Source organism: Mustelus asterias, chromosome 15 (assembly GCF_964213995.1).
Source record: "Mustelus asterias chromosome 15, sMusAst1.hap1.1, whole genome shotgun sequence".
In the NCBI taxonomy this organism is placed as follows: Eukaryota; Metazoa; Chordata; class Chondrichthyes; order Carcharhiniformes; family Triakidae; genus Mustelus; species Mustelus asterias.
In genome coordinates, this window is record NC_135815.1 from 84,791,387 (window position 1) to 84,814,613 (window position 23,227).

General features: G+C 44.9%; 1 protein-coding gene across 1 annotated transcript in view; it reads left to right on the forward strand.

The window, feature by feature from the left end:
- LOC144504747 (metabotropic glutamate receptor 1-like) overlaps positions 1–23,227 on the forward strand; it is a 224,637-nt gene that overhangs the window by 140,377 nt on the left and 61,033 nt on the right. The window contains 1 exon segment of the mRNA XM_078230489.1: positions 4,020–4,255. Within this exon segment, the coding sequence (XP_078086615.1) occupies positions 4,020–4,255 (236 nt within the window).

Sequence of the window (23,227 nt, forward strand, 5' to 3'; positions counted from 1 at the left end):
ATTTTACAATGCATTTCAGAAAGCGAAGTATGATTAGAACAAGTTTCAATTCCAGCCTTGGGTCACTGTGGAGTTTGCACATTCTCCTGTGTCTGCGTGGGTTTCCTCTGGGTGCTCTGGTTTCCTCCCACAGTCCAAAGATGTGCGGGTTAGGTTGATTGGCTATGCTAAATTTCACCTTAGTGTCAGGGAGGTTAGCAGGGTAAATAGTTGGGGTTATGGGGATAGGGCCTGGGTGGGATTGTTGTCAGTGCAGGCTCAATGGACTGAATGGCCTCCTTCTGCACTGTAGGGATTCTATGATTCTAGGTCAACATGGTTGTACAAAAGGGAAATCATATTTGACAATTTTATTCACAATTTTTAACGATATAACTGTTGGGGTAGATTAAGGTAAATCAGTAGATGTAGCGTACTTAAATTCCCAAAGGCATTTGATAAGGCATCACATGTAAGGTTGACAGGCATGATAAGGGTTGACTGTGTAGGGAGTGATATATTAGCTTGGATAGATTGGTTAATGGACAAGGAGCAGAGACTAGGGATAAAATAGGAATTAGTGCAGCATTTTCAAGTTGGTAAACTGTGAATAATGGAGTGCCACAGTGATCAGTTCTGGGATCCTAGCTATTTAGAATCTATATTATTAACTTAGATGTATCTAAGGTTGCTGATGATTGGTGGAAATATAAGCTGTGAGGAGGACAAAAAAAGATTGCAAAGAAAAGTAGACGGACAAAGTGAATGGGCAACAAGATGGCTATTGGTGTTCGTGGGGAAGTGGGTGGCTATTTACTTTGATCATAAGAATAGAAAAGCAGAATATATTTTAAAAGATGTGTATGTAAATGTTGATTTTTCACAGGCAGGTGTACACGTACAAGAGACACAAAGTTAGCATTATTTATTAGTGTCACAAGTAGGCTTACATTAACATTGCAATGAAGTTATTGTGAAAACCCCCTAGTTGCCACAGTCCGGCGCCTGTTCGGGTACACTGAGGGAGAATTTAGCCTGGCCAACCAGCACGTCTTTCGGACTGTGGGAGGAAACCGGAGTACCCGGAGGGAACGGGAAGAAAGTCTCCCAAGCCGGGATTCGAACCCAGGTCCCTGGCGCTGTGAGGCAGCAGTGCTTACCACTGTGCCACCGTACCATGCCATTGTGCCACCCATGCACATACAGCAAGCAATTAGAAATGCATATGTCATGTTGGCCTTTATTGAAAGGGGAAAGGAGTAAAAGAACAAATACATTCTCCAACAGTTGTATGAGGCTTTGGTGTGCCCACACCTAGAATAATGTGTGCAGTTTTGATCTCCATATTGAAGGAAGGATATATTTGCATCAAAGACTACCTGGGATGAAAGGGGTGTCCTATGACGAGAGGCTGAGGAAAGTGGGCCGCGTACACTCTGGAGTTTAGAAGACTGAGAAGTGATCTCATTAAAACATTCAAGAATCAACAGGGTTGACACTGCGACATGGGTTCCCCTGGCTGAGGAATCGAGTAAGGAGTCCAACAACAGCAGGTTAAAGTCCAACAGGTTTATTTGGTAGCAAGCGCTACTAGCTTTCGGAGCGCTGCTCCTTCGTCAGGTGAGTGGGAGATCTGCTAACAAACAGCAAACAGGGCATATAAAGACACAAACTCAAGTTACTGAATAATGATTGGAATGCGAGTCTTTACAGCTAATCAAGTCTTAAAGGTACAGATAATGTGAGTGGAGAGAGCATTAAGCACAGGTTAAACAGATGTGTATTGTCTCCAGACAGGACAGCCAGTGAGATTTTGCAAGTCCAGGCAAGTTGTGGGGGTTACAGATAGTGTGACATGAACCCAAGATCCCGGTTGAGGCCGTCCTCATATGTGCGGAACCTGGCTATCAGTTTCTGCTCAGCAACTCTGCGCTGTCGTGTGTCATGAAGGCCACCTTGGAGAACGCTTACCCGAATATCAGAGGCCAAATGCCTGTGACCGCTGAAGTGCTCCCCAACAGGAAGAGAATAGTCTTGCCTGGTGATTGTCAAGCGGTGTTCATTCATCCATTCTCATAGCGTCTGCATGGTTTCCCCAATGTACCATGCCTCGGGACATCCTTTCCTGCAGCGTATCAGGTAGACAACGTTGGCTGAGTTGCAAGAGTATGTACCGTGTACCTGGTGAATGGTGTTCTCACGTGAGATGATGGCATCCATGTCAATGATCCGGCACGTCTTGCAGAGGTTGCTGTGGCAGGGTTGTGTGGTGTCGTGGTCACTGTTCTCCTGAAGGCTGGGTAGTTTGCTGCGGACAATGGTCTGTTTGGGGTTGTGCGGTTGTTTGAAGGCAAAAAGTGGAGGTGTGGGGATGGCCTTGGCGAGATGTTCGTCTTCATCAATGACATGTTGAAGGCTCCGGAGGAGATGTCGTAGCTTCTCCGCTCTGGGGAAGTACTGGACGACGAAGGGTACTCTGTCCACCGTGTCCTGTGTTTGTCTTCTGAGGAGGTTGGTGCGGTTTTTCGCTGTGGCGCGTCGGAACTGTCATTCGATGAGTCGAGCGCCATATCCTGTTCTTATGAGGGAATCTTTCAGCGTCTGGAGGTGTCTGTTGCGATCCTCCTCATCCGAGCAGATCCTGTGTATACGGAGGGCTTGTCCGTAGGGCATGGGTTCTTTAACGTGTTTAGGGTGGAAGCTAAAGATTTTGAGCATCGTGAGGTTATCCGTGGGCTTGCGGTACAATGAGGTGCTGAGGTGACCTTCCTTAATGGAGATGCGTGTGTCTAAGGATGCAACCGATTCCGGAGAGTAGTCCATGGTGAGTCTGATGGTGGGAAGGAACTTGTTGATGTCATCATATAGTTGTTTCAGTGATTGTTCGCCATGAGTCCAAAGGAAGAAAATGTCATCGATGTATCTAATGTATAGCATCGGTTGAAGGTCCTGTGCGGTGAAGAAGTCTTGTTCGAACCTGTGCATGAAGATGTTGGCATATTGAGGTGCGAATTTGGTCCCTCAAGGGAAAGAAGCTGTTCTTGAGTCGGTTGGTCCGACATCTCAGACTTTTTTATCTCTCATCCGATGGAAGAAGGTGGATGAGAATACGTCTGGAGTGCCTGGGGTCCTTGATTATGCTGGCTATTTTTCCGAGGCAGCGGGAAGTGTAGACAGAGTCAATGGATGGGAGACTGGTTTACGTGATGGATTGGGTTATGAATCTTTGGAATTCCCCACTGCAAAGGGTTGTGGTAACTCCATGATTGAATATATTTAAGGCTTGGATTGACAGAAGTTTGGTCTCAGTGAGAATGAGGTGGGGAAATGGGATTAAAATCAACCATAATCATAATGGATGATGGAGCAGATTGGATTGGCTGTATGGTCTACTTCTGCTCCTATTCCTTTATCTTCTGATTATATCTTTCTATTCCTTTCTCCCACTTGTACTTGTCTAACATCCCCTTAAAATCATATATGTTATTCAAAATCGTAGCATAGTACAGCACTGGAGGAGACCATTCAGCCCATCAGAACTGTGCTAACCCTTCCAAAGAGCAATCCACATAGACGCACTCATCTGCTCTTTATCCATATCCCTCCACTTCTTTCTGCTTTAAGCAATGATCCAGTTCCCATCTAAAGCTGATGGTTGAATCTGAATCCCTTATCCCAGTAGGCAGTGCATTCCAAATTCTAACCACTCATTGCAGGGGAAAGCAAGATTAGGCTATTGAGTTGGACGATCAGCCATGATCGTGATGAATGGCGGAGCAGGCTCGAAGGGCCAAATGGCCTCCTCCTGCTCCTATCTTTTATGTTTCTATGAAAGCTTTTCCTCTAGCAAATCATCATAAACCTGTTTTACTCATCCCTTGTGGTGGCACTTCCAAATTATCACCACTCTCTGGGTAAAGATATTCTTCCTGAATTCTCTACTGGATTTATGTGTGACTGTATTATATTTATCATGCCACTCCCCGTTAGTATTGTCCTCACAAGTTTGTGCTCACAGTCATCGCTTTGTCCTGTTGCAGTGACGGATGGGCAGATCGTGAGGAAGTGATCGAAGCTTACGAGCAGGAGGCAGTGGGAGGCATCACCATCAAGCTGCAGTCTGCTGAGGTCATCTGGTTCGATGACTACTTCCTGAAGCTGAAGCTGGACAGCAATGCCCGCAACCCGTGGTTCCCTGAATTCTGGCAGCACCGCTTCCAGTGTCGGTTGGAGGGACATCCTCAGGAGCACCCAGTTTTTAAAAGACTTTGCACAGGTAACTGAAGTTCACTTTTATTTTAAGTCTCTGAGCCTTACCAGCAAGCTGAACCCTTTGAAACTCTCTCTAACCCTTTGGAAACCTTTGATCTCTGTCAATTACAATGCGCAGTGCTTTGAAATAAGCTTCAATTGACAGTTTAATAGATTTCTATTCAGCAACCAGTCACCTGTGTTTATTTTAATTGCCCTTCATGCTTGAATGCATCTCAAGTACCTCCATTGTTCCTAACCGCAATGTTTACAGAGACTCTAAGCGTGATTGACTGCTGTGATTTTCTCAAAAAGGAATAAATGGGTTAACTTCCTCTTTTGCAGACCACTGGCCAATTAACTGCCAGGTCTGGAGTGCAGGGTGCTGCTTCTGCCCCAACCCTTGTCCCACGCTGGTGAAAATTGGACGGCGCTGGGAATCATGGTCAAAATCCTGGAATTGGATCTCATTCACCATTTGTAAATATGCATGGTATCTCCCAAACTCATTGACAATCCAGTCATGCATCCCTGAGTGTGTGTGTGAAAGTCTGACCCTGTCTGTCTGTGTCTGTCTGTCTGTCTGTGTCTGTCTGTCTGTGTCTGTCTGTCTGTGTCTGTCTGTGTGTCTTTGTCTGTGTGAGACTTTCTGTCTGTGTGTGAGACTTTCTGTCTGTGTGTGAGACTTTCTGTCTGTGTGTGAGACTTTCTGTCTGTGTGTGTGACTTTCTGTCTGTGTGTGTGACTTTCTGTCTGTGTGTGTGACTTTCTGTCTGTGTGTGTGACTTTCTGTCTGTGTGTGTGACTTTCTGTCTGTGTGTGTGACTTTCTGTCTGTGTGTGTCTGTCCGTGAGTGTGTGACTGTCTGTGTGTGTGCGGAATCAAATTACAATGAGGAAAGGCACTGTCTGTTTTTCCCAGTCCCTTCCCTCATTTTATTTCTCTGTTCCATGAATCTGAACAGCTGGAAGTTAGTTTTACCAAACTCCATCAAACTCCAAAATTTAGGCGAGGTGATGAATTGATTACAAAGCTAAAGCAGTGGGGTTTTTAAAAAAATGAACTAACAATAGCAGGAAGAAAAACACTCAATGTGATGCAAATGTGAGCTCTCTCATCAGATAGAGATGCAAGCCCAGAGTGAATATTTAAGAAAAGTCTGAGTGAGGCCTGCAGAGCCTTTTACAACAAAGAATCTTCTGAGCAATTCCTCATTCATCTCCTGACTTAGAAGCTATTATATCCATAACCATGCCCTCAAAAGGAGGAGGAGGTGGCTCAATGGTATTGTCACTGGGCTAGTAATTTAGGGGACCTGGGTTTGAATCCCACCATGGCAGATGGTGAAATTTGAATTCAATAAAAATCTGGAATTAAAAGTCTAACAATGACTATTTTATTCATTTGTGGGACATGGGTGTTGCTGGCTGGACAGCATTTATTGCCCACCCCTAGCTGCCCTTGGAGGATAGTCGAGGGTCAACCGCATTGCTGTGGCTCCCAAGCCACATGTAGGCCAGACCAGGTAAGGATGGCAGATTTCCTTCCGTAAAAAACATTAGTGAACTGGATGGGTTTTTCTGACAGTTGACAATGTTTTCATGGTCATCAGTAAATTCTTAATTCGAGATATTTTTATTAAATCGAATTCCACCATCTGTTGTGGCAGGATTCAAACCCGGGTCCCCAGAACATTAGCTGAGTTTCTGGATTAATAGTCTAGCAATAACGCCACTCGGCCATTGCCTTAGTGGCACAGTGGTTAGCACTGCTGCCTCACAGCGCCAGGGACCCGGGTTCGATTCCTGGCTTGGGTCACTGTCTGTGCAAAGTCTGCACATTCTCCCCATGTCTGCGTGGGTTTCCTCCTGGTACTCTGGTTTCCCCCCACAGTCACTAATAAATAAGCTTGAGCTTTAAACTGAAATGGCCTGGTGTAATCAGAGTTGGGCAATAAATGGGCCCACATCCCAAGTAAGAATTTTTTTAAATTACCAACGTGGATTGCAGATATTTTTTTGAAACGATCAGAAAATTGAAAAATAAATCGGGCAGATCGAGCCTCAGGACTGGGCTTGGATTCAACATTTGTCTCAATGACCTGCCTCGGGGAGTTGTCTCTGTAAGGAAACTGGTAGATGGATCCAAAAGATGTTGGTCTTGGATATAACATTTGGCTCGATGCATCTGCCCCAAAATATTAGCGCTGGCCAAATCAAAGGGGAGGGCAAAGCATGGGCTTATGGTCAGATACGCTGAAAGCACGCTGGCATCAAACATGCAAGGGCTTTAGTTAAATGTTATTATCCATTTAAATTAAGCACGGCATGACTTCCCTTCTGGTAAAGATGGGATTGCACTGTGCTTTCTGTTTGTCCAGCTGGAGAAGGCTTGAGGGAAGATCAGCGAGTGTTTAAGCTCTCAAAGGAACAAGGGTTCCACTTTCAACATTAGCATGAGTTTTCGGTTTCTCTTTCTTCCTTGTGTGAAATCTTTTAACCCTTTTTCAGTTCAATATTATTGTATGTATGAGGAGAGATTGACTAGGTTAGGATTGTTTTCACTGGAGTTCAGACGAATGAGGGGGATCTCACAGAGACTTGTAAAATTCTAACAGGACTAAACAGGGTAGATGCAGGAAGGATGTCCCTGATGGTGGGGGAGTCCAGAACCAGGGTCTGAGGATTCGGGATAGACCATTTGGGACGGAGATGAGGAGACATTTCTTCACCCAAAGAGTGGTGAGCCTGTGGAATTCATTACCACATGAAGCAGTTGATGCCAAAACATTGAATGTATTCAAGAGGTGGCTGGATAAAGCACTTGGGGCGAATGGGATCAAAGCTTATGGAGAGAAAGCAGGATTAGGCTATTGAGTTGGACAATCAGCCATGATCGTGATGAATAGCAGAGCAGGCTCGAAGGGCCAAATGGCCTCCTCCTGCTCCTATCTTCTATGTTTCTATGTTAACTGCCTTCAAGTGTGGCTTCACGCGGTGGGGGGAGCGAGGGCTCGCTAAACACTGCATTTGTTTGGCAATAAAATCTGGAGGATCTAATCATTTTCCTATGATGAGCTCGAGTCATTTGAATCCATCTAACTGTTTGTTGATTGGTATCCATGAGATGGGTTTCCCTTTCCTCATTGTGGCTGTAGTTCAGGGATTATTTAACAACATGGTAACTTTTATGCAAAGTAAAATATTACTAATCATTATTCAATAATATTAAAACATTACATTTAAACTCTAGGAGTAGATGAGCTGTGGTATTCATGCACTCTCGGTAATCCGGCCAGGTTCTCTGAAGTAGAGAATAAAGGCTGCAAAGTTGAATAGCACAACCCCTCTTCCTAGTGGAGCTGGAGTGACTGGCTGCAACTATCTGTGTGCGTAACGTTCCGCTCGGTATCTCCTGCACAGCCCACGTGACGTTAGTGAATTAGAATGGTGCCAATTAACCACCACTTGAGGTCTTCATCCTGCCACCACTGGGATTAATCCAGCTGCAAGCAGGGATGTCACCACATAAAGTTTATTTATTTGGCTTACATTATTACTACAATGAAGTTACTGTGAAAATCCCCTAGTTGCCACACTCCAACGACTGTTCAGGTACACTGAGGGAGAATTTAGCATGGCCAATGCACCTAACCAGCACGTCTTTCGGACGATGGGAGGAAACTGGAGTCCCCGGAGGAAACCCACGCAGACACGATGAGAAAATGCAGACTCCACACAGACAGTGACCCAAACCGGGAATTGAACCCGGGCCCTGATGCTGTGAGGCAGCGGTGCTAACCACTGTGCCACCGTGCCCCCCTTTATGATGGCCAAACAGGTAAACCTGTACCGGACGCTTGTCAGATGGGATGGGGGTGGGGGGGTCCTTTGATCAAAGGCAATCAGTGCCGATTGTGGGACTGGACATTGAGAAGGCAAGACAGGGCCTGCTGAGGGCCGCCCCACCTCCCGCGCCCTCCCCTTGTAACCCACACCCCATGAAACCACCCCTCCACACACCCATCCACGAACCTGGGACTCTGCCACCTTTCCTTCCCGCAGCACCCACCGCTCTCAGCGGCACAGTTGAGTACAATGGCTGTCGGAGTCTGATTGGCCAGCAGATTTCACTCCACCTCCAGGGTCTTGACTCCTGGGGTGGGTCCACTGGTAGCCTTGGCCCTGATTGGCGTGTAGTTCGGCAGCCTACTCGAAAAGGGTCAGCAGGGGTGACTCGTGATGCCTCAATGAGATTCTGGCCATTAATTCTCTCTCCACAGTAGCTGCCAGCATTTTCTGTTTTTATTTTGGATTCCCAGCGTCCGTAGTTTATGTTGCTTTGCTTTTTATAAGGGCTGAGTGAATGTTGCCTGGGTTTCTGAGTGATAATTGGTCCCCTGCTGTGCAAAGAGGTGCTGCATCTTTGCAGAGAGAGTACAGCTCAAGACCACACTGAAATCACAGAAATGAGGCGGGAGGGGGTACATCAATTTTACACGCTACCCACCTCATTTGGAAGCGGCAGATATCCCCACGCACACAAACCCAGGCACGTCAAGCTCTTGCCCAAAACTTTACATCAATTCTTCTGTTAAACTTTGACCTCAGCAGCACCACTTTTGTTGAGGGCTTATTTGCTATTTAAATAAAAACTGTGGTTTTGTTTAGTGGTGTCAGGGTGCTGGGCCAAAACCCCAAGTCTTTTAGGAAACAAGCTTTATTCATAACACGGTTTAAGTATAACTCTAGCAAAATGAAACAGTTTAATTCTTAACTGTTGAATGATCTTTAAACATGAAAAGAAACAACTCTTAACTTCTAACTTATCACTTTTCAGTTCCAATTAAGCAATATTTCTCTTACAGACTTAAACCCCACATTAAAAATAGTTAGTAAATCCAGGCAAACGTGTTTTATTCTTTGTTAACAACTTTGGAGCTTCCAGAGAGAGTGTGCACAGAGAGAAAGAGAGAGACAGAGAGAGACAGAGCTGATTGTATGGTGCTATCTTTAAACAGTCCTCTCTGGCAACTTGACTTAGCTATTTTTCTTAGCTACAAACCTCGCTCCTCCCATTTTTAGTATCACGTGACTATATGACCCCACATACCTAACTCACCTTTCCATTACTTCAATCAAAAAAAGAGTTTACTTCTTTGTAAACAAAAGCCAATTAAGCCTTCTGCTAAATAAACACTGATGTGGCTAAAATGAGCAATTATCCTGCTTTCCAGCATCTGCTGTATTCCTTCCAGACTAACTGACTACTTGTAACAAAACACTGCATCTTAAAGCAGTCCCCCGCAAGCATAAAACATATCAATAGCACAGTATCATCACAATTTGTCCAGTATGTTCATTTATCATGATTTTCAATAATTTGGAAAACACCTGACAAGACCCTTGCCAGCAGAAAACCTCTTATTGTCACAGGATTTGAGGGCTAGAAATTCAAGGGAACACCAACATCAGTTTTAGCCACACACCTTAGATGTTGGAGAGCAACCCATCCAGCTCACTATTTTTATTTATTTATTAATGTCACAAGTAGACTTACATTAACACTGCAATGAAGTTACTGTAAAAATCCCCTAATCTGTGAGAATCGACTAATGCCCTTTAGGGAAGGGAATCTGCCGTCCTTACCTGATCTGGCCTACATGTGACTCCAGACCCACAGCAATGTGATTGACTCATTGAACTGCCCTCTGAAATGGTCGAACAAGCCACTGAGTTCAAGGGCAATTAAAGATTGGGAACAAATGCTGGCCTTGCCAGCGACACCCACATCCCATGAATGAATATAAAAGAAATCCCCTCTGCCATTTTGCAACCTTAGTCAACAGTGTGGAATCTGAAAAACAGGTAACAAACCTGACCTAATTCCTAAGCCACAGTGTAGTAAAGCATAAAGTTTAATGAGAAAAAAGATAGTTGGACATTTAATTGTGGTTTTGGACTTGTATCCTGAAGAATTATAGTTTAACCTCAACAAGCAATAAAACGCTGACAGATGCTAGAATCTCAGAAGATTGAGAGGTGATCTTACTGAAACAAATAAGGCCCTGAGTGGACTTGAGAAGGTGGATGCTGAAAGGATGTTTTCTTTTGTTGGAGAGACGAGAATTTTGGGACACAAGGGGCAGGATTTTCAGGCCGCGCTCGCCCCCAAGACCGGAAAATCCTGCCCAAAGTCAACGGAACTTTGCAAGGTCCCGCAATGATTCCCGTGACGGACAGGATAAGAAATTCCACCCAAGGGGTCTCCCATTTGAGATGAAGATGAGAGGAATTATTTTTCTCTCAGAGGGACGTGAATTTTTGGAACCCTCTTCCCCAGGAAATGGTGGAGGAAGTGCGAATGAGTATTTCTAAGGCAGAGACAGATAGATTCTTGACTAACAAGGAAGGCAAAGGTTATCTGGGGATGGGCCGGAATGTGGAATTGATCAGATCAGCCATGATCTTATTGAATGGCGGAGCAGGAATAAGGGGCCAAATGACCTCCTCCTGCTCCTAGTTCCCATGTTTGGCTGTATAACCTGAGTTTCTGAGCACAATTGTCCCAAAAAATGGCCAAGTGTCGGGTTCAGTCAGAAAACCCACATGTTTCTCTCCAGAGAAACCAACAGATTTTCCAAAGAGATCTTCCCACACTTTGCCATTTTTCAAAGGGTTTTGCACCATAATTGAGAGCTTAAACACGTCGGCAAGGTCGGCTGCTCAGAGTTCGTGGCGCCTTTAAGTCAAATTGAATTTAAAGACCACATCTAATCCCCACGGACATCGGAGCCCCCCCCCCACCCCATGTTCGCCAGCATTACATCCCCCCTTTTCAATGTTTGCTGATTTTCAATATTTAAATGTATTTAAATAAACAGTCATCTGGTTCACACTCTCACTGGGAGGGCCCAGGAACATCACAAAGTCTTTGGCGCCCGGAACAGATTACGATTCAGGCTCTCCCGGAATTTTTCCGACACAGTGGGATTTGTGCAGGGTGCAACCGGGCTGGAAAATCGCCTCCTCTGTTTGATTCATAATTTGACTTTATAGTCTTTTAGCAACATAAACCCACCTTGGTTATAAACCCAGTGTCCTCTGACTGAGCATGAGCATTGCCACGAACGATCACTTAGCATAAAAATAAAAGCATAGACCAGTCATTTCATGCTGATATTTACTACAGCTCAATAACACTTGATAAGGGGAGTTCTGAGATTGGCTCGGAGCCTGAACATTGCAGACAATAAATAGTAATTAGCTGCAGTACTTCCTCCAGTAGCTTTAGCAGAATAGGCTGCTTAAAAAAAAGTCACCTGAGCAGCAGAATACTACATCATGCATTGTAAAAAAGATTCCAGAAGCAATGGCGTGGAAGACCTGCTTGGCAGCATGTACTTAAAATTATAGCTAGGTTGTTGAGGGATGGTGTTTGGTCACACTTTTTCACACAATGTGAGGTTGAAATCATCTAATCCCTCCAGGGCAGAAGGAGGCCATTCAGAGGGTGCTGAATCTTTGAAAATCTCTGGAGAGCTTCAGGTTTCTAGTTGTTCAGATCATCAACAACCTGTCCTAGCCCCTCCACACTGACACTCTACTTTCTCAGGAGGCTAAGGAAATTCGACATATCTGCTAAGACTCTCACCAACTTTTACAGATGCACTGTAGAAAGCATTCTTTCCAGATCTGAAACTCTCTCTCTCCAAAGAAAGTTTTATGGAATCCCTATAGTGCAGAAGGAGGCCATTTCGTCCGTCAAGTATGCACCAACTTTCCGATAAAGCATCCCACCCAGGACCCTATCCCTGTAACCCCACGTATTTACCCCGTTAATCCCCCTGTCCTGCACCAATGGACAGTTTAGCATGGCCAATCCACCTGACCTGCACATGTTTAGAGTTTGGGAGGAAACCGGAGCTCCCAGAGGAAACCCACGCAGACACGAGGAGAACTTGCAAACTCCACACAGACAGTCACCCAAGGCCGGAATCGAACCTGAGTCCCCAGCACTGTGAGGCAGCGGTTCTTTAGCAATGTTTTATTTTATGGGGTGCACAAGCGATTTGTCCAAGTGCATGACCCCTTTAATATTTTTTGCGCAGCTGTCCACACACCGGGTACTTAAAAGGGGCCAAATTGCGTTCGAGCCACTTGGATGCTTTTGATCCCACGTTACTATTGCGGCTCGGTCAATCAAAAATGTTATTTTTGTTGAGAAGGGGTGCTAAGAGTTACAGAACTCTTAGGCAGATGGAATTGGGATACAGGTGGTCCAATTGAAGTATAGAAAATGTTCCAGGAGTTGAATGGCCTACACCTGTTCCTATTTCACAGTGAAATACAATAACTCTGCCAACGTCAGCAAAGTAGCAATTAAAACCTTGGCTCAGCTTGGAGATTGTTGTCCGTGTGTGCTAACTATAAAGATTTGTGACAACTGTTATCCATTATGGGTTTAGCTTTGGATGATAGGTTAAGAAAGCCAATATTGATTCAGTTTTAAGTTTATTTATTAGTGTCACAAGTAGGCTTACATTAACACTGTAATGAAGTTACTGTGAAAATCCCCTAGTTGCCACACTCTGGCGCCTGTTCGGGTACACTGAGGGAGAATTTAGCATGGCCACTGCACCTAACCAGCACGTCTTTCAGACGGTGGGAGGAAACCGGAGCACTCAGAAGAAACCCACGCAGACACAGGAAGAGCGTCCAGACTTCACACAGACAGGGACCCAAGCCAGGAATCGAACCCATGTCCCTGACACTGTGAGCCAGCAGTGCTAACCAATGTGGCACCGCTGCCTTTTGCACAGCTCTCCCCATTTTCATCTATCTCAAAAGTCAAAATTACCCCATATATCTGTTGGGATCATGTCCCAATCAGTAGACAAGAATTAAACAGTATTAATTCCTTTAAATGCCAAAGTACCGCTATCGCCCAGCCAACAGCACTGACACATATAATACGTGCAGCAAGTCAGAAATGGATTCATATCACCAGATTTCTGCCCAGATTTCACAGTGCCTTGGAGGCTCTGCTCAGCCACTGGGGATTCTTTCAGCGATCCTATTGTGTGTGCTCTGTTCACCCTTCGAGAACCTCCACTCGTTACAGAGCTCTTAAAGAGAGAGGTACCATCAGCCTCAACGTTCCGGAGTTGAATCTTATTGGTCTGTTTTTTTTTGGTGCGACCCATTATTTTAATTTTGTTTCTGTCTCCCAATGTTTTCGTGATTTGTTTAATTTTTTTTAATGTAATATTTTTCAGCGCAATTTTGAAACATTTATTGAATGTCTGTTTGAAATCACCAGAAAGTCAATTTCATAATTGAAACATTTATAAAAATTTCAGGGAGAATATATCAAAGGGCTCTTACTTTTCACTGGCGCGTACTTCAGTGTGAGTTCATAGAATCATCAAATCCCTACAGTGCAGAAGGAGGCTGTCAAGTCTGCACTGACCACAATCCTACCCAAGCCCTATCCCCATAACCCCACGTACATAACCCCACGTACATAACCCCACGTACATAACCCCAAATAGTGTTTTCAATTGTTGAGGACCAGATGAGAAACTCCAAGGTATTTTATAAAGTTAGCCTAGACCCTAAATTTTACATTTGACTTTTGGCATTAGGGTGACCATAAGGTGTTTTGCTTCAGGTATGATTCAAGTGACCCACTAGGAAGCTTTTATCAAAACAAACTTTATTTAAGAACACAGTTAGAATATAACATAAAGAATTAGCATAACTTTTACCAATTAAAACACTTAAACATGACAAAGTATTATTCTTAACAGCTAGCTATCTCTTGTTCCAATTTAAAGCAATATCCCCATAGACATACACCCTTATTCTAAATTAGTTTGCACACATGGTGCTAGATTTCCAGCCTTTTAACACTTCTGGACAGGGATCCAGACAGCAGTTTCAAGTGAAGGATATATCCTCAAAGTAGCAAAACTTCAAGGAAGTCAACTTAGTTCCTGACAGCTCCCAGTCTCAAGACTTCAGAGACAGAAAGAGATATCTTTCTCTCTGCAGCTTCCAAAACAGCAACTCTCAGAGAAAAAAATAAAACACTCGCGTACAGCAGAACCCCTGAGAAAGAGACTTATCTTCTAGCAGATTCCAGTCTGCAACTTCAGAGAGAGTACTGCTCCCTCTCAATTCAAATGCAGCATATAAGCTTGAATATTCTGTGTAAGCCTAGCTTCACCCCCGTCACATGACCATACCTGTCAATCATCCCAATCAAGCCCTCCTCTGCAAAATCCGAGGGAAAACACTCAAAACAGCAGAATTGCATTAGTTCAGATTTTTAAAAAACATTCTACAATTAGAAGCAATTATGCTGCTGCAGTAACAATATAGGATACCAGTTGTAGACAAAACAGCTCCAAGTGCACAGAACTGCTACAACAGATCCTGCACAAGAAATGACTCAAATACATTTCTTAAAGGCACAGTACCAACACACCATACCTAAAGTGACTGTATGATGGTGGCACAGTGGTTAGTATTGCTGCCTTACAGCACCAAGGGCCAGAATTCAATTCCGAGCTTGGGTGACTCTCTGTGTAGAGTTTGCACATTCTCCCCATGTCTGCGTGGGTTTCCTCCAGGTGCTCTGGTTTCCTCACACAGTCCAAAGATGTGTGGGTTAGGTTGATTGGCTATGCTAGATCGCCACAAAGTGTCAGGGGGTTAGCAGGGTAAATAAGTGGGGTTATGGGGATAGGGCCAGGGAGGGATTGTGGTCGGTGCAGACTCAATGGGCCAAATAGCCTCCTTCTACAATGTAGGAATTCTATGATTCTATTGATTCTAAGTCTCTGGGTCAGCAAAGAGTCACAAAACACATACCGGTAGTAAGAGCCACAACAAAGGCAGTGTGAAAATAAACCTGCAAGGGATATCAATTTCAACACAAAACAGTTCTGCTTTTATTTGGAAAAAAAAGAGGGTATTCAGGAACTACTGCCCTTTGAAAACTGATAATGGTCTGATTAGCTGATCATAGAATCATAGAATCCCAGAGTGCAGAAGGAGGCCATTCGGCCCATCGCGTCTGCACCGACTACAATCCCACCCAGGCCCTATTCCCATAACCCCATGCATTTATCCTAGCTAGACCCCCTGACAAAGGGGCAATTTAGCATGGCCAATCCACCTAACCCACACATCTTTAAATTGTGGGAGGAAACAGGAGCACTCGGAGGAAACCCACGCAGACACGGGGAGAATGTGCAAACTCTGCACAGCCAGGGACCCAAGCCAGAAATCGAACCCAGGTGCCTGGTGCTGTGAGGCAGCAGTGCTAACCATTCTGCTATCGATGTTGTCAATGAAGATAAGGAAATGATGGACACATTGAATGGTTATTTTCTGTCAGCATTTACAGTGGAGGAAGAGGTTACCGGACATCACAAGGGATAGGGATGTGTAGGGTAAAGGGTTAATGCTAAAAATAGCTACTGAGCATGTGCGTAAGGAGCTATGTCACAGTGATGTCATTCACTGAGAAAAGATGACTAAACAGCATCTCAGAGAATAGTTCCAGCTAAATCTTTAGAACATAGAAACATCGAAAACTACAGCACAAAACAGGCCCTTCGGCCCCACAAGTTGTGCCGAACATATCCCTACCTTTTGGGCCTATCTATAACCCTCCATCCTATTAAGTCCCAAGTACTCATCTAGGAGTCTCTTAAAAGACCCTATTGAGTTTGCCTCCACTTTGTCTTTCTTAACCTTTGTAAATAGTTGGCGAGTAAATAAATATACTTTGAACAAAAGACTCTTGCCTCCAGCAAGATTTCTTGAGTAAGAAACCAACGAATCCTGAGATAAACCCACAATATCAGGTGTTGGCAGCAGTGACTACACCCATGGTCAATCAGTGGAAAGAGGGGAAGCGATGGCCTAGTGGTATTATCACTAGATAATTCATCCAGAAACGCAGCTATTGTTCTGGGGACTTGGGTTCGAATCCCGCAATGGCAGACGGTGGAAATTGATTTAATAAAAAGATCTGGAATTAAGAATCTACTGATGACCATGAACCCATTGTCGATTGTCGAAAAAACCCATCTGGTTCACTAATGTCCTGATGTGGAGATGCCGGCGTTGGACTGGGGTAAGCATAGTAAGCGCCAAGAAGATCGCGCATATCGACACAGACTCCAAGAAGATCGCGCATATCGACACAGATCTTACTGTGCTTACCCCAGTCCAACGCCGGCATCTCCACATCATGACTACCATCGACGCCGCAAACTGCCGGCTCCAAGTGGAGAGGATCTCCAAGAAGATCGCGCATATCGTCACTAATGTCCTCCAGGGAAGGAAATCTGCCATCCTTACCTGGTCTGGCCTACGTGTGACTCCAGACCCACAACAATGTGGTTGACTCTCTGAAATGGCCTAGCAAGCCCACTCAGTTCAAGGACAACAAGGGGTGGGCAACAAATGCTGGCCAACCGGTGATGCCCATGTCCCACAAATGAATGAGAAAAAAAAGCGGTGGAAAATGTTGAGAGAAGTCTCAAGTGAAGCCCAGCAATGGTCCAGAGCAATGGGTGAAGGGCTTCGAGGCCGACCCAGCAACTATACAGAAAATGACTAACTAACAAGGGCAGCCCAGCTACTAGCAAGACAAGAAACACAGGAAAAGATGGACCTTGACTCAAGGTGAGAAATGGCTACTGTTTTGCCCCTACCATGAGAATTTTAAAATATAGAAGGTCCCAGACAGGCTGAGCAATGGCGAAGATGTTCCACCTGGTATCGCAATACCTCAGGTCTTGTGAGTAAAGAGAACAAAGATCAAGTTAACCCTCTGCTATGCTGCCAATCGTGTATGACAATGTGCTGACCAGCCAGGGGGCTGAATGAAGGGACAGCCTCCTACAAAGTTGTCACCGGAGCCTTTCTAATGTTCCCCCTGGGGTAGAATTGCACAGTGCCAAGGATGTACTAAGTTAGGCCATTTTAAAGTGGTCTGCTGTTCTCAGAAATCTGTGTTTACAAGACAGAAAGATAAAGATGTTAAAGAAATCTCCATTTACAACTTTGACAACCAGAAAATAATCTTCCCAGGAGAAATAAAGGAAAATTTTAAAAAAGTAGTATTGGAGTGCTGGCACTGATATAAGTGGGCATCTAGACACAGGAGTAGGTGATTCCATGTTATCTGACAGGGTTTCATGGTTGAATATAGTGACACCACAACTGTCCTCTATTCAATCCAAAGACCACAGAGGGATATTGCAGATCTTTCACTTCTCTTTGAGGACAGGCAAGGTGAGGCAGGAACAGGATACACCAAAGATGTCGGTGATCACATCCAAAATTAGATTCCAGATCATAATTTGCTCTTTCAGGAAAGGGTGCAAGGGAATGGAGCTGCCACAGAGGAAAAAGAGGTCCTGGGCTTGCACTATACTATCTGACTCCACTGTTCATGATCACAAAGTCTTTGTTGTCACTTTTGAAGAGAATTGCCCTTTTTTAGTTGAAGAGGGTAATAAAGAGGTGAATTTGTCTTCTTGTCCCAGTGAACCTACCTATGAAATACAAAAAATATGTCATATTGGACCCCAGGGTGAACCTCCACAATGACTTTAAAATGACTGAAATCATGCCCAGCTATGACTCAGACAAAATGAACTTTCTGGCCTTCAGAGAAGGTGACACCTCATTATCTCTGAAGACACGTTAATGACCCTTGTGCTTGCAGAGACCAAATTCAATGGGAATTCTACAATGGCCATCTACATGGAGTCTATCTCTGCTCAGACAAAGGACCTTGCAGCCTTCTTTGAATTTCCTAATGGTTGAAACATTACCAATTCCAAGAAGCTAGACAAAGGAATATACATCCTCTGTCAAAACCAAAGTGAAGAAGTGGAGTCATGTCACCCCCCCCACCCCCCCCCCCACCGCCCGCCCCCCCCCCCGCCCCCCCCCCCACACCACCACCTCCCCCCACACACAGTTGGAGAACCTGTAACCCTGTCTTAGTGTACTGTCAATGAATCCACCATCTTCCAACAACCACACAGCAGCTCAGAAAACGTGCTCTGTCCAGGTTTGAATGCCTGGCCCCATCTATGCTGTTCCTCCTGAAACTTTGGAACATCTGTACCAGTGGCTACAAGACTAATTCACCTCTGCATGCCCATCCCAATGTGGCAACCTCCTCGACTGGAAAAGTGGATTATCCAGCATCAGTTTTCAACCTGCTGAAGGAATAAATGATTGAACTTTTGATTCTGGACTCACGAGAAACTATCTTTCTTATTTTCTCTGTGGTCTTTGCCCTCTTTCTCTTTCTATTCTTTATCTCTCTTTTACTGTATACGTACAAAATGTGGGGGAATATTGCAACCCCTCTTCCTGCGTTTTGAGTATGTGTAAAATAAACCAACACTGGGTTTGCTGTGGGGCTACTTCTAGAAATTGGATCACACCAACACATAAGGGTTGGGAAAATATACCACCGCTTATAAAAGGGAAAATAAAAATCTAAGATACCTTTTTGTTGATGTACATGTAGTGAGGGGACCATTTAAATTTAAAACTCCTCCCCGTCCATTACACCTCAATTTGACTATATCAATGCAGTCCTGTCAGCCTCTCAATTTCTACCTTCTGTATACTTGAGGTCCTCCAAAATTGTACTATCCGTGTCCCAGCTCACACCAAGTCCTGTTTCCCCATCAGTCCTGTGCTTGCTAACCTGCATTGGCTTCCGCTTAACCAGCTCCTCAACTTGAAAATTCGCATCCTTGTTTTCAGATCCCATCTTCATCTCATCCTTCCTTTCCTCTCTGGTCTCCTCCTCCAGCTGTACAAGATATCATTGCTCTTCCAATTCTGGCCTCTGGAGCATCCCTGCTTTGGTTGCTCAACCTTCAGCTGCCACTGCCCTAAGCTCTGGAATTCGCCTCCGAAACTTCCTTGCTCTATCCCTCCTTTACCACACTCTGAAATCTGCCTCCTTAACCAAATTCCTGGTTTTCTGCCCCAACCTCTCCTTGGTCAGCTTTAATTTTGTTGGATAATACTCCTGCAAAGCACCTTTAGATACTTTGCTACATTAAAGGAGTGTGGCTTGGTGGCACAGTGGTTGGCACTGCTGCCTCACAGTGCCAGGGACCTGTGTTCGATTCCTGGCTTGGGTCACTGTCTGTGTGGAGTTTGCACGTTCTCCCCGTGTCTGCGTGGGTTTCCTCCGGGTGCTCCGGTTTCCTCCCACATTCTGAAAGATGCGCGGGTTAGGTTGATTGGCCATGCTAAATTGCCCCTTAGTGTCAGGGGGACTGGCTAGGGTAAATGTATGGGGTTATGGGGATAGGGCCTGAGTGGAATTGTTGTCGATGCAGACTTAATAGGCCGAATGGCCTCCTTCTGCACTGTAGGGATTCTATGATTTAAATATGAATTGTTGTTGTGGTTGTTGGTGATACATTCATCCACAGGACTTTAACCTTCCCTGACCTATGTAGGGAAGGAATGGCATTGTAAGATGTGTATTGTTCGGTAGCTCTCTTGAAGAGGTTCTGAGTCTTGTATAGTTTAACAGTAAGTGTCTATTAACTACTTGTAACTATATACATATATACACCATAAGGCCTAAGCTCGGAGCAGTCTCCATGCTTGCCTCTACCCACTTCTCTGTCCAGTGTAAGATTGCCCTCTGGATTGCCCCGGAGAATGAGTCTATTTATTCAGCTCCACAATGCACTGAAGTGTGTCATGACAGGATAATCTTTTCCTCGGAACTTTGAGCAGCACCTATCAGTTGTTTTTCTCTGTTGAAGGAGCTATATAAATGCAAGGTGATGTTCATAGAATCATAGAATCCCTACAGTGCAGAAAGAAGCCATTGGGCCCATCAAGCCTGCACTGACAACAATCCCACACAGGCCCTATCTCTGTAAGCCCACATTTACCTTTCTAATGTCCCTGACACTAAGGGTCAATTTATTATGGCCAATTAACCTAACCTGCATATCTTTGGACTGTGGGAGGAAACTGGAGCACCCGGAGGAAACCCACGCAGATTGGGGGAGAATGTGCAAACTCCACACAGACAGTGATCCGAGGCCGGAATTGAACCCGGGTCCCTGGCGCTGGGAGACAGCAGTGCTAACCACTGTGCCACCATGCTGCCCTTTACATCACACTGTGGGTGGTACTGGACCCAGTCCCATGTTAACCCTTTCCATGCCAGACCCTTATACTGCAAATGGCTTTCTCATGAGTTTGTCTGTGAACAGAGAAATGCTCGACTAAGAGTAGCTGAAAATTCACCAAGGGTTTGTCTCAACCAGACTTCTGCAAAGGTTTCTCCACTCCAACTGACTTCATTCAAGAAAATTATTGAAGTTTTAAGTTTATTTATTCATGTCATAAGTAGGTTACAATAACACTGCAATGAAGTTACTGTGAAAATCCCCTCGTCACCAAACTCCGGCGCCTGTTCAGGTACACTGAGGGAGAATTTAACATGGCCAATGCGTCTAACCAGCATATCTTTCAGACTGTGGAAAGAAACCGGAGCATCCGGAGGAAACCCACGCAGACACAGGACAACATGCAGACTGCATAGATATTGACCCAAGCCGGGAATCGAACCTGGCTCCCTGGCGCTCTGAGGCAGTAGTGCTAACCACTGTGCCAGCGTGTTGAAACTCAATTGAAGTAGTAGCTCCACTTGGGCAAAGATAGGAAAGGAAACGATGCTGGGAGATGAGTAGCGACCGTCCACCTAAAAGAGATCACCAACCCTCAGCTTTCAGCAACCAAACTAACCAAGGTCAAGGTAGCTGTCAAGAAGCTACTGTCCATGCCCCGTTTGCAATGGGGGTCACAGTGGCACAGTGGTTAGCACTGCTGCCTCACAGTGCCAGGGACCCGGGTTCGATTCCCAGCTTGGGTCACTGTCCGTGTGGAGTTTGCACATTCTCCCCGTGTCTGCGTGGGTTTCCTCCGGGTGCTCCGGTTTTCTCCCACAGTCCAAAGATGTGCTGGTTAGGTGGATTGGCCATGCTAAATTCTCCCTTGGTGTCAAGGGTACTTGCGAGGGTAATGCTTGGGGTTCTAGGGATAGGGCCTGGGTGGGATTGTGGTTGGTGCAGACTCGATTGACAGTGCAGACTCCTTCTGCACAGTGGAATTCTATGATTCGATGAACATCTGAACTGGTTTTGAGCATCCTGACTCCAGAAAGCTATTGATGGATGAGAGAGCGTGGAGAAACATGACAAGGATGATACTGGGTTGTAGGGATGCAATTTCCAAAGACTGGCTCACATAAATCATTGAGAGATAAATGAATTGAGTGAAGTACAGGGTGGGATGAATAATGTATATGCAGGCACACGAGTTGGAAAATGAGTCTGCAGTTATTCAGCTTCGTAATGCCCTGAAGTGTTTCATGACAGGATAATCTTTTCCTCGCACCTTTGCGCAGGTTGTTTTTTTATCTGTTGAAGGTGCCACATAAATACAAGGTGATGTTACTTTTTTGAAGTGGTGTTATGTTAGACAAACATAGCAGGCAATTTCCCAACATGCAGCTCTGGGATTATTTCAGCGTTGCCAAGAATTAAATGTTAATCGCTTCAGCAAGCAACCCGGGAGTAAAGTCATAAACAGCATGTTGTTCGCTTATTGCTCAAGCCTGACTCAGAATGGCAGCCGGGCTCCTGATATTGAGTACAACCACTTAACGGACAGAGCAGTTTCTGACACACAAGGGATTATGGGTATACAAGCCGCCATTGTTTGCTGCAAAAATTGTCATGTGGTCAGGAAGGTTGTAGTTGAGAGATCAAATACGGCAACCTCCTGGAACATGGTCCAGCCAGAGTTCAGTAAGAAGTCTCACAACTCCAGGTTAAAGTCCAACAAATTTATTTGGAATCACGAGATTTCAGAGCACTGCTCCTTCATCAGGTGAATCAGGTGTCTCACCTGGTGAAGGAGCAGTGCTCCGAAAGCTTGTACACACCCCAGTCTAACGCCAGCATCTCCACATCATGGCAGCCAGAGTTGGCAGCCCTATAGATACCGTGCGAAGGAATGGCCTGATAATCAGTTTCTTGATGGAGAGTCATCCTGACTCAACATTGGCTCTATTCTCTCTCCATAGATGCTGTCAGACCTGCTGAGATTTTCCAGCATTTTCCTCTTTCTGTTTGCTTTGATATTATAACCATTTTTGTGATGTAGGTTGAGGAGGGAACTTGTTGTCAAAGACACTGAGAGGGCTTTCCTCCTGCACTTTAATTATCAAGATGGGATCTTTTGCATCCAGATGAGGCCTTTATTTAACACTACATCTGAAAGATGGCACCTCCAGCTGTGCTGGCACTGGTGTGTGGACTTCAATGCTCAAGAGTAGGGCTTGAATGCAGAGGTGCTACCAATGTGAAGCAAACTAGCGGTAATGTTGTGATCTGATATAGATGTGCCTTTAATGAAGCATATCTTTCACTGCTGTCAATCATTGTCACCTCAACACAGGATGACGTATTTGTCCCATGATTTGTTTTCAATCTACAGCAGATGGTAGGAGTCAGAATGTACAATTAGCCCCCTAATTGTTCATCTGGCAGTAAGGATATCTCAGTTGCAAGCAATAAAAGAACTAACTTCACAAAGTAAATCAAAGAAAAAGGTTTAATAATGAAACTTCATTGCACCAATACTCAGTCCACGCCCTGCACCACACAAACCCTGCAATCCCATCTGCTTTCTATTTATACCGGGTCAGCTGATCACCGCATCATTTTGCCATTGGTTAGATTGTCTACCAGGTCAGCTGACCCTCACAGCATGTTACCATTTGTTACATTGTAACAGACTCTGTAATAAGTCCTCAGAGGCAGAAGTCCCTTCAACAAAATCCCTTTATTTATAAGTCTGATAACAGCGTACAGAGTGCTTTCAGTTTGCAGTCTACACTCGGAGTC